The 12,389-nt window shown below is 33.7% G+C and overlaps 1 protein-coding gene across 3 annotated transcripts; it reads right to left on the minus strand.

The window, feature by feature from the left end:
- Positions 1-4,525: 4,525 nt before the first annotated feature.
- LOC8272074 lies at positions 4,526-11,827 on the minus strand. 3 transcript variants are annotated; one of them, XR_001535321.3, is made up of 5 exons: positions 11,539-11,826; positions 11,269-11,317; positions 9,220-10,050; positions 4,788-6,969; positions 4,526-4,692 (listed from the first exon to the last, which is right to left on the minus strand). XR_001535321.3 is itself a non-coding variant. In XM_048379581.1 (4 exons), the coding sequence occupies exons 2-4, from the start codon at positions 11,272-11,274 to the stop codon at positions 5,188-5,190; spliced, it is 2,619 nt and encodes an 872-aa protein (XP_048235538.1). In that variant the 5' UTR covers positions 11,275-11,317; positions 11,528-11,827; the 3' UTR covers positions 4,526-5,187. The 3 variants fall into 3 exon arrangements, 2 of the variants coding, with proteins under 2 accessions (XP_048235538.1, XP_002520652.3); XM_048379581.1 differs by having other exon boundaries at positions 4,526-6,969; positions 11,528-11,827; XM_002520606.4 differs by having other exon boundaries at positions 4,526-6,969.
- Positions 11,828-12,389: the final 562 nt, after the last annotated feature.

Here is a 12,389-nt window from a genome sequence, read left to right on the forward strand (position 1 = left end):
TCAGGGTGGTAGTAATTGAAGATTTTCACCAAACTATATAAATTTCTGGGTTGAAATCCTAAAGGGACGATTCTTGAGGCATTTATGCTTCTTGTAATACCATCCAAACCACGCTTAGATAAGATCTATTCCATTAAATTCCGAAATTAGAACTGCGGTCACAGATTTGTACCAGTAAAAATTGCTCCACTGTTTGTCTCTCTTTCTCCTTTTTGTGATTTAAAAAAATATTAATCACCCCTAAAAAGGCAAAAAGGAATATTAGTTATTATAATATTAGTCAAAATAGTAATAGAATTACTCCTGGTTCTTTCTTTTTTAAATTGGATTTTATTCGAAGAAACTCATAATATTGTATCTTGAAAATTTTTAATAACTAATTATAAACAAATTTAAGTTAGATTTTTTTTAATAATTACTGATGTTAGGAGACATTGAATTGATAAACATTTTAAGTAATATGGGATAAATTCAATTACAATGTTACCTGATTATATATATACATATTCGATTAGTTCTGATCTAATGGTGTGTAAATAGCTAAATTAACTTTTAGAGTAAAATAAGTCAATTATTAATGGGTTGATGAATTAACTTCCATGTCTGTGTGAAATAAAATATTTGTCAAAGAAACCTCTGGTGAGGAGGTGCTTTCTTTTGCCATACCTTCAGAAGTCAGTTCATTTCATAGATGATGAATGTTTAATTTGTTTTCTTGGAGAAGCTTATTTTGTCTTTGGATATATCTCTGAGAACTCTTTGCCATGCCGAAACCTTTTTGTCTTATTTGATCCAAACGGCTGAACGGAGCCAAGCAGGTCATTGTCTTTCTTTACGAAAAAAAAATTTAAGAAACCCTGATGAATTAATGACACGAAAGAATATTTCTTCTTTGTTTTTCTAGGTACAATTTTATAATCACGTTGATAGCTAAGGCTACTTTTATTATTATTATTATTAAGAAAATAATATGCTTGCTTTACCCACAAACTTTGCAATATAGTCACACTAATGCAGTGCAGACCCTCTTCGATTATATATTTATCTCTGTAGAAGGTGAATCTTGTTCTGATTTTCTTGTCATTAAGTAATTTTACATCATGGATTAAATATAACTATCTTGTCACCTAATATAACAGCAAAGTTAGGATGCATATGCAGTAATATTTATATTTGATTTTGCCTGAGTGACAATCCATAACTCAGGAAAGACAATCTATGAAGTTAGAATTGGACAATCTCTAAATCCAGTTCATAATAATAATAATCAAAAACCCCACAACCAAACCAGAAGAAAAGTGTAAAACAGATTCCACTGCCATATTGTGTTTGAATCTCTTGTCCATTACCTCCCCGAATTGAATTAGAACAAAATTCCAGTACGTACCAGCATCTTAAATATATATGTAAAACGAGATGGATAATGGGATTTTCATTATTGGTGAAATTAGAATGATAGATACTTTCTCTTAAGCATTGTAATTAAAATGTGGACTTACTTACGTTACAAGTTACCATGGCTACAAAAGATTTAACCAGAAACAACAAGGAGACAGAATCTGGAATATGAAACAACATAGGCTAAGATCTAAAACTCTAGTCAAAATAATAATATCTTGAAGCATCGGCTTGGAGCAAATGCTACTTCTTTTTGACAACTAGCGACGATGACAAACAAATTACTTAGTTATTGTCGATGGAGTAATTCTAATCGATGCAATCTATGCAGCCAACATCAACACAACAATGCACAGACACACAAGGAATTGACAATTTTACGTGTATTCTTTTCTTTTCTCTCTCTTTTATATGTATCATTGATTATAGTTGATGACTTGAATATTTAGTTGCAAGTATTTAAGTATAAATTTAAAGGTTAGACCAAGTCGCTAATTGACATTAGCAAGAACCCTACGGATAAAACCAACAGAAAAGACGGCCAAGGACCTTATATTCCTTTTCCCATGAGCATTTTCCACTGAAAATGATGTTTGATAAAAGAAAGCAGACAATGGAATTTCTTTTCTTGAGGATGTAGACATGTTTTTCTTAGGAAAAAGAATAAATACAAAAGGAATATGTTATTTTGGTATTATAGTTTCCATCATACCTATTAACCTTGACGATATTCTGTGTCAAATTTATAATCTTCTGTGTGCTCCATTTTAGAAGTTAGAACACAGCAAGTGGTAAGATTAATTGCAGCGAAAGACTTAGAGATCCCCTAATACACACTTATTTTACATGTGGACTGGCTTAATTAAGCAGTTTCATTAATTGGAAAAGAACGAAATGCACTGGGTTGCTGGATTATTAATTAGGGCAAACACTCTGTAAGCCAAAATTTATCCCTTTTTACATCTTTCTTCTAGTTTTATAAGCTTAGGCCATTGTAGTTCACAGGCATCAAACTAAAAGTAGGAGCAAAAGGGGAAAATGAAATCAAGGACCCTTTTGGGCTTTGACCCAAACTAAAGTTACAGTTTGAGAAGAGAGATCAAAACCTTCTTGAAAATTATTGGACTGATAGTAGGCAGCACTATGCCACTAATCATTAACATTATCATTATGTGCCAAACTTATGAGATGGACTCCATCTGCTTTACACTCCATTTCAAATTTGATTTCTTAGGGTTAGTTTGGTAAAAAGTTTTGGCTTTAATTATGTACTATAGCAATTATTTCATATTTTTCTTTTATTCAATTTCAAATCAAAAAATCTTATGAAAATAATATGTACAAATACATAGAAAATGGGGAGAGTACAAAAAAGGAAAAAATAAAATAAAAATAAAAATGTGAGATAGAAAATATAGAAAATAAAAATAATAAAAGAACTAGTAATAATTTTTTTTTTTTAAGTTTCGTTTTTAAGAAACAAAAAAAATGCTAAAAAAAGAACAATAAAGCACTTTTTATAAATACATTTTATTTTTACTTTGAAAACGTAAATAATAATTTCTCTTGATTAATATATATAAATGTATATTATTAATCTTCAGACCTGTTAGATTGTGACAATATAGACACGTCAAGCATATTTGTTTAACAAATTTAAGCATATATCAGTATAAAGAATTAACAAACTATATCTACATAACAAATATTTGAATATAAAATACATTTATTCTTGACGCTTAAAAATAATAATTCAGTGCATCGTATTAAGTTATATGTATTGATTAATCTCTGATGAGTTTTAATAATTAATATTTTGGTAAAACGAAATCAACTAAATGCATCATGAAGATAAAAATAAGAATGAATGTAATGAGGATAAAAAAGAAAAAAGAAGTGTTATCCAACCACAACCAGATTATATATAAGTAAACAACGACAGCAAATCATGAAGATAAATTCAAGATTAATCAAAGAATGTACTGACTAATTAATTCTAGAAATTTAAACAGAAGAGTGCAAGGCATCAAGTCACTTAGTTGATGTCCTCTATTTCGTTCATATCATATTACATGCTTTGCTGTCTTATCATCAAACTGTGTTAAAAAGAAATTATTACATCGATCTCATATACAGTAAGAGATGCAAAGGTTTGATACGAAGGGATAATTTTCCCCCATTTCTGTTAGTAGCAGCGCAAAGTCCAAAGTTCAATTGATGGAAGTGAAATTGCAGCTGCTTCTGCTGTTTTTCATGGAGCTGCTGCTAGCTGGACCTGGTGTCCAGTGTATCCTGAAGAGAAGCTCCCTGTTACATTTGAAAAGGTTTTTCTTTCTGTCTTTTAACCTCATCTATACGCCTCTTTGTCATCACCCTTTTCCTTATTTGTGATATAAAGACTACCTAAAGCAGCCTCTAATATTATTTATATATACTATATAGTTTCATAAAGCAAGAACACATGCAGGGATAAGACAAGCATAAAAACGACACTGACCTTAGGGCTTATGAATCCAATGAAAATATGGTATTTTATAAAAGCAAAGCAAACAGTGTAATATCTGCTAGCTCCTGTTGCTTACGAGGACTTGTTTGGTTAGGAAAAGTTGTCGTCTGCCATTGTTTTTACTGTAAATGCATTTTAACAGGGTTACAGACTAAGAATTTTGTTTCTTCAAGAGAAAGGTTCCAGGATAGATTGCTTTTGTTAGAATTAGAGGTTATAAATAAATGTTAACTAGAATAATCCTATTATTTCCACTTCATAAAATGCATCGAACAGTTTACTTTATGTTTTGATTACATTTCATATTTTCAGTATTGCCTTTCTAAGCTTTTCTCTTTAAACTTGGTAAAAGAAATTTCTAATTTCTTTTATTGTATACTTGAATACTTTTCTTTCAATTATTACCAAGAAAAATCAAGTCATATACGCTTGAATGTAACAAAAAAATGTATTCCATTTTGCAGAGTATGAAATTTCAAAGTAACTGGCTCAGGAATGTTGTCAGTGGACTGCTTCCTTCTTTTGCCCACCATGAAGGTTAAGACAGATTGCAGTTGGTCAATTTCATTTTCTTCAGGAATATTACAAAGAGATAAGCACAGATAACATGAAAACCACAAGTGAATCCATCCTCTTCGTTGCCTTTTCTTTATAGAAGTGCAGCAATTTAAAAGAGATACAGGGACATTTCAGAAAAGTACTTGTCATTCATTATTTCCATTTTCCCCAATGTGGGTTGTCTTGGGAGCAAAGAACTAAACTTGTATTTCTATATGCCATGACAATACCTAATATGCAAGTAAAATCATTATTAGATTTAAGTTTCTAAGAATCAAAAAGGAGATGCTATCTCTTGTTACATTGGAATGATATGGATATTCACCTGTAATATCATGAGGATCAACCAACTGAATCGCAATTTTCTAATTTCTCCATCAAGATTCGGGCATGCGATGGGAGACCTCGAGCAGAACCTTTCTTGCAAGGGAACTGCCATTTACACCAACTGTGCCAAAATGTTAAGCTTAAGTGACACTTCAACAGCATACTTTCAGAAAATCCTCTCTAAGCTTCATCTGACTAATGTGATTTTCAAATTTCTAGCAGCTGGATTTGCTGCTAGCATTTGCATTGGATGCATGACTGAAGAAGGCATTGCTGCTCTAGTATGATCAGGGAAGCATTTCAAATTTTTAGACCAGTGAAAAAACATGGAGAAATCAGGGTGTAGAGACAAAGTCAGGTTCAGGCAACTGTCAAGGACATTTCTCACTGTGTTAAACCTAAGACTGACCAACCATGTCAGACTTATCATGGAAACCATCCAATGACTCCCCAGCTTTGGACTGTGCAGCATCATCTGTAGCACCAGCCTTAGAAGTTGCTTTGGAACTAGTCTTTCTACGAACTCGTGGAGAAGGCCTAGATATTGAGTTCTTTTCTAGTACGTCTGCGCATTTTCTCTTCTTTGTTAGGGCCAAAAATCCCATTTCTAAAGCTTCCAGTGCCTTCGTGGTCAATGGACGACTCCTTGTACTCTGCCTCCGGCTGTTCATGATAGGCTGTTGCCCTGTATGAACCTCAGCATCGGGAAGCTTATATGGCTCGGGCTGGTGACCTAGTCCAGATAAAAAGGATGAATTATTTACACATACATACTCATTGTTTTGTTCCATGGCTGTCATACCATGTCCATCAACTGCCAAATCTGGTGATACAGAAGGAATGTTCAAATCAATCAACTTAGGGGAGAGAGGTTTTCCTGAAGATGCATCTTGAAATAGGAAATGCTCATTAACCAACCCTTCATTACTCTCAGCTGGACTATCTTTACCCAAAGAACTAGCAGATGATAAACTATGTGGGTCCACCTGAACAATCATTTCCTCACACACATCAGGCAAATTCGACATGTAGTAATGGGACTCATCTCGAGTTAACTTCCTGTCTGCAGACATACTTTTAGTGTGGCAGCTTGAATCTCCAGGATTACAAGCAACGTTTCCCTGTTGCTTAGTTATGGGAACCAAATATTTGGAGCAACCAGACTCCGCCTTCCGGCTGAATTGATACTTCATAGTCTTCCTTACCTCCTTGTCAATGTTTACAGTTACGCTTTGATTTTCATGACTTTCCTCAGCTAAAACTGAGGGGCCAGGGGTATTATGTATGTCAATATTTGGAGGACTATTCACACAAGCCAATGAGTCCACACAAGCTCTCCTATTGATGACATTCTCTTGTGGATTTGAGGTGTTAGTTTCTACTACATTTTCTTGTGAATCTTCAGATGTATCTTCATCAGTTTCACTAGAAAGACTGGAGAAACTAGATAAACTAGCATTTTCAACAGGTAAACTTCTAAGCTCCCTCACCTTTGTTCGTTCTGCTCCGTGAGCCAAACTGGTATCCACAACTGTAAATTTTGTTACATTCTGATTATATTGTGAATTACGTGGCTGGAGATAACAATAGTGTTGCTTTTTTGAGAGACCATCCTGGTCCTGATTTCCAGGTGGATCCAGTGCACCTTCTTCCTTATGTTGGCTGCTTTGGGTGGCTTCAATATCAAGCTCAAGTAGTCCAGGTTCTGATGCAACTTTACTCAAGACATCAGTAACAGAATCAAAGTAGTGGTTGCCTTTGACAAGTCTTCTCCTTGAGAACTTTTTGATACCAGGAATGAGAAATACCAAAGAATTCTTAGAACCACAAATGCCATTGTCCTTGGGCTTTTCAGAGTGCCATCCTCTTGCTAAAAGTCGGGGCCAAACAGCTTCCCAGAAGAGATCACCAGATCGGGCTTTACTTAATCTAAAATCCCCTGTCAGAAACTTGATGATGCCTGAAGATGTAAGAGAGGACCAGGCTTTTCCAACTGGTATTTCAGGACGAACAGAAATTGTTTGATTAGGCTTTATTGGCTCCACGGCAGTACCAGTGAGGTCATCTTTCCCTTTTCCAATGGCCACAACTTGGATGAGTGTACTGATGCCAACTATTCTTTTCAGAGTGAAAACATATTCTTCAAATGAAATTCTCCCCTCTGCGAATGACCTCGACACCTGCAGTACAACTGCCATTAGAATGAAGCAAGACTAGCTGTCGGAATATAAACACACAGCTAATATACCAAGGTTCTTCATAAACTCTATAATAGACTGGGATCAACTGGACAATCATTTTATACAAGCAAGATGAATTCCCAACTGATGCTCACTGGAAGATTATATTAAGATGATAAATGTAATGACTGGCTGTGTAAAGATGCCTCTGTGGTGGAAAATTTGCAGATATTTATATATTGAACTACTAAGTTCAACAGCCATGAACCATATCATAAAAATGAAAAATTACACCCCAACTCAAAATCTGAGAAAAGGAAGAACTGTCCTGAGAAATGAAAGAATGAAGTTGCTTTTCTAGAACAAATATCTATCAGTCCAGAGATCAGAATTAAACATCTACAACGCTATTCAAGAGTTGATATTATTTTCAAAGCTATGGCAATTGATCTCATCATCATAACTAGAAATCCCAAAAAGAAAGACCCCACTTTTCAGTTCCAGTTCTTCACACTTCACATTCTATAATAAATTAATGCTTCTACAGAATATTCTCATATGCATCCAACAGTATAGGTAAGCGGTAAGAATGTGCATGCATTCCAAAATTTGATCAGGAAGAACTTACATCATAGGATGACAATTAAAATCACCGGAAATTCTACATAGTGTAAAATAATATTATATCCTTTCAAAAAATATATATTTATAGTTTATCAATCTCGTTGTCTTAAACTTCCAATCATTATGAAAAATAAGGGCAACCCTAGACACATAGTGAAGAGATCATGAGTGTACTGCAAAGAGAAGTTGAATAGGAGAATTGATAGTGAAGTTGAATAGAATAAGTGAAATTACTCTAAAAGCACCTTGTCAAACAGCATTGATAGACTACTGGTTGCACAAAGCTGAATTTACAAGAGCATATATACACCATATGGAAGCACTATTACAGGCGCATGCTAGTGAGGCTGAGGAAGATGAATAAGGGAGAAACCATTTTGACCTACAATTCATCCTAAAAAATGTAAGGGGCCCAGTTACCTGGGTGTTCAGTTGTACTCGTGATAGAGCTAACCAAAGAGATATTAACATGCACACCCTGAAAGCTATAAAATTAGTTTTAAACCCACCTTACACTCTGTGGCTCAACATCCATAGTATGGTGCATCTTGCAAACCGATATGCCATTTCCTTATTCTAAAGATTCCCCCCTGTAGAATATGTAAAATTCTATGGAGAGCCACATTGATTCAAGATGCAGCAAACTAGTACCACCATTTGGCAGTCTTGACCTTGAATTTTCTTGCACCTTCCTCAATGCAACTGTATCTTCATTATAAGAGAGATTTGATAGACATTTAACTAGTTTAATGGTAGGAGAAAGACTGATAAGAAAAGGTCGGTAAAGACTGATAAGAAAAAGTCGGTACATATAATAGAAACAGGAAGGAGAAGTTCAGGATATGTAATAAACAAAGGTTTATTCAAAACTGACTCTATAAGCTCGATAACGAGATTAAAAAGAGAAATAATGGACGCAAGAATAAGCAGACAAAAGGAAGGAGGTGGAAGGAAGAAAGACCCAAAAATTAGAAAGAGCCAATCACCAAGTAACATGTACAATTAAAAGGACCTTGATGGTACTTGAAAGGAAAAGCTTCAGATGCTAGACAAGCATGCATCATAGGAGACAAACCAGGAAGAATGTTTTGCATAAGAATGATTACCAAATAGGTATAAACGGCCCATGCCAAACATTAAATGGGAAGATTGATAGAGAGCACATACAACCACAAAAATTGACTTCTCCTACTCAAGTATAAACTTGTCAAGAACTCGGACAAGATTAAAGAAGACTCATAGTAAGGATTATGCACATATACATGGAGTGTATAGCAGTTATGAAAGTAAGAAAAAGCCCTTACAATTGATAGCGCAGTTATACGATATAATCTTCAAGTACTAAACCTGCTACCATTTCACTACTGATGCTATAACTACATTAAGTACAAACACGTTCTTAAATTATGAATAAAATACTTATGTTTTTTGCGCTCGTAGTAATTGAACATTAAGAAATATTTGTAAGAAAAAGTTCAATGCCAATGCACTATGTAAACAAGTATATTTAGTTACGGGCAGAATAAAAGCAAGCAGATAAAATCCCATATAATGCTTTCTGAAAACAAAGGATTACAGGTATAGAGATTATAGGTATGTGCTTATAATGCAACATCGAGAAAATACCTCAAGCAACTGACTCTGGCATTCCTGTGAAACATGACAACATAATCGTGACAATAGTTCTTGTTGCCTCCATCCTGTAAATATCTTCTGTCCATGGATACTTCGCCTACTTCTTTGTTTCCGGCACTCTGACCATCTACGATATTCATCAGACCTGTAAAACTTTCCATAGTAGAAAGACAAAATATCCTCCATCTTTTTACTCTCAACAAACTTTTTCACAGTGACAAGATTCTTCCCAAAGATGTATAGACCAAGAAGAAAACTATCCCGCTCAATGTCTGTCCATGATTCATCCAATGAATCAGGAAGAGGACACAAACCTGTTTCGAGCAGACCCATTTTACTTTCAGATTCCTGTGGCAAGACAAAATCAACTTCCATCTTATCACTTCCAACTTCTAGTTTAGTGCTTGAATCAACTCCTATATCCTTGCCATTACCTGATAGAGTATCCCTAGGTTCAACTTTAAGATCTGGGTGTTCATTGTTAGAAGTATTTTGACTCTTTTCGCTATTCTCAAGTTCAACAATCCCGCTAATGTTCTCAACTCCAGTATTTGACCATGTAATTGGAATGGGCAGTCCAAGTAGATAAAATTCATCAATATTAGCCATCAAATCTATGTTTCTTGGTAAATTTATGAGCTGTAGACGATCCTGATCTGAAATTAGAGGAGGAATTTCTGGCTGATATTGATCTCCAACACGAGGAAGCACCTCTGGATCTCCAAAAGAATCTCCCATTTCAGATGAACAAGGAGAAAGTGACTGCTGAACACTTTCATCTTGAGTTTCTTCCATGTTGCTATACAGACAAATAGAATCAATCTGCACATAAAGCAGCAGAAATAACTCAGAAGATCAGAATGTGCAAGAATTTTATCGTGCGAGTATGATCATGTTCAACAGTCCTTGAGAATTTGCAGCTGCTTAATCAGACAATACATTTAATCAAACTGCCAATAAGTTACATGCTCAAGACCAAAGTACACTTTAAAACTTCCTTATGAAAGACAAAAGATTAGATAGATCATTGTGCAAAGAGCTAATTACAATGGAATACTGTAGAACGAGAATTGGTGCTCCCTAAGTAAAATGGAACTTAAAATTCCAATTTGCATGGATTATTTGAGTGTTTTTGGAGAAGAATAAGGCTATGCAACCACAGTGATATAATGCAGGTAGCATAAATCAAAGTATTGAAACACAACTTCAAAAGCACAACTGAATTAAATGAAAGATAAAAAGAAAGTTAATAATTTTTTTTTCTGTTTACAAATGACATAAAATTTTATCTAACTCCATATATATGGAATGTATAAATTACGTATCGGAGGAAAAAGGATAAGTTGATACTGAGATTTGAATTTGCAAAAGAAAAGAACATTTGCAATCTACTCTGCAAGGAACAGAATCCCTTAACCAGCATAAAGATATATTGAACACAGGAAAGGAAAAGAAAATAAACATAATTGAACCAATTCGACTCAGCATGCCTACTAAATGCCAATGGGATTCATCCCCTTATGTCTCATTGTGATCTGGAATGAACTTTTCTGAATTTTAAGATTAATAAAAATAATTATCCATGTTAAACAGATAAAATGGCAAAAGTAAATATCAGAAGTGATGCAGATAATTTTCACATAAAACATTTCAATCATAAAGCAGTATTCTTTCAATACAATCCCAATAAAACAAAATACCATATACAAGTTCATTCACGGATTCAACAACTAACGACAAAAGTAATAGTTACGCCAAATCAAACAAACCCAATACAACGATTTTCAAAACCCAAAACGTAGCATTATCTTATACATACGACCAGCATTCAGGAGAAACAAATAAAGAATAAGACTGCCGTGAAAATTTATATATAGCCCCATTACTCTAATGATAAAAGGCTAAAAAAAAAAAGTAACTGTTTAACCAGTAAAATAAAAATGTACATTAAACCATATATATATACATACAAAAGAAAGAAAGCAAGACGTGATAAAAGAAAGATTGAAGTAAACATATATATGTATAGATGTAGCTGACCTCCATAGAAGAACAACTTGAACGTTAAAACCCACGTGGAAGAGAAAACCTGCACAAATGGGTAGTTCTTGGTTATATATATATATATATATATATATATATATATATATATATATATGCATCTATTAACCTCGATTCTCAACTTAATTATTCTTCTTCCAAAAAAAAACACAAACATACACGCAGACATAAAACCAAAACGTGTTTTTATGTTCAAAATGAAAGATTATGACAGAAAGATAGTTAAGAAATAAGATACCTTTTACTTACCTTGAAGCTTCTTTCATGGATATGAAGGTTGAATTCTCGAAGACTTTAGCAAGCCAAACCAAGCCAAGAGAGGAATATAGGGAGCGAGCGAGCGAGAGAGAAAGAGAGCAAAAAGAAAAAAAAAAGAATAAGAGAAATAAAATTCTTTTGCTATTTTCTCAAAGAGAGAGAGAGAGAGAGAAAGATTAACGCTTGTTGTTCGGTTTGATTTATGAGAGAGACCACGCGTTCGTATGGTGGGTTCTATTAAAACTAATCCAAATTACTAAGCTGTCCACGCTTCTCTTCATTTGCTCATTCATTATCCTTCCTCTTTTCGGAATTTTGTACCCTCTTTTGGTTAGTTTAAAGTGCATATACGTAGAATATTTATTCTTTTATTTTACCTTCTTTTTTTACTGGGATGATTGCTATTTATATCGTATTATTTTCTTATAGTAAATATTTTTTATATTTAACTGCAACTGACTTTAGATGCAGAAAATTAGTAGTTAGTTTTGTAAAATTATAAAAAAATTTAATAATAAAAGCGTCATAAAGATAATTTGTGTATTGGAATAAAAATCAGGGAGTAAAGAGTATTTACTCCCTTAATGAAATTCAAGGGATTAGATTGATAATTTTAAAAAATTAAGAAGATTAAATTAATAATTATAAAAATATAAGTGTAATACTAAAATTTTGAACCCAATACTAACTCTATCATTGTTGTGTATAAACATACTGAAAATTTAGTATAAGATCAGGCTTGATCGAGTTTGAATTTCAAATTTATATTTGAATCTGATACTGTCCGGCTATACAAATCTCAAATTCTAATCACACCCGGTTCGACATAAAAAATATAAAAA

This window comes from Ricinus communis, chromosome 1 (assembly GCF_019578655.1).
Source record: "Ricinus communis isolate WT05 ecotype wild-type chromosome 1, ASM1957865v1, whole genome shotgun sequence".
Taxonomy (NCBI): Eukaryota; Viridiplantae; Streptophyta; class Magnoliopsida; order Malpighiales; family Euphorbiaceae; genus Ricinus; species Ricinus communis.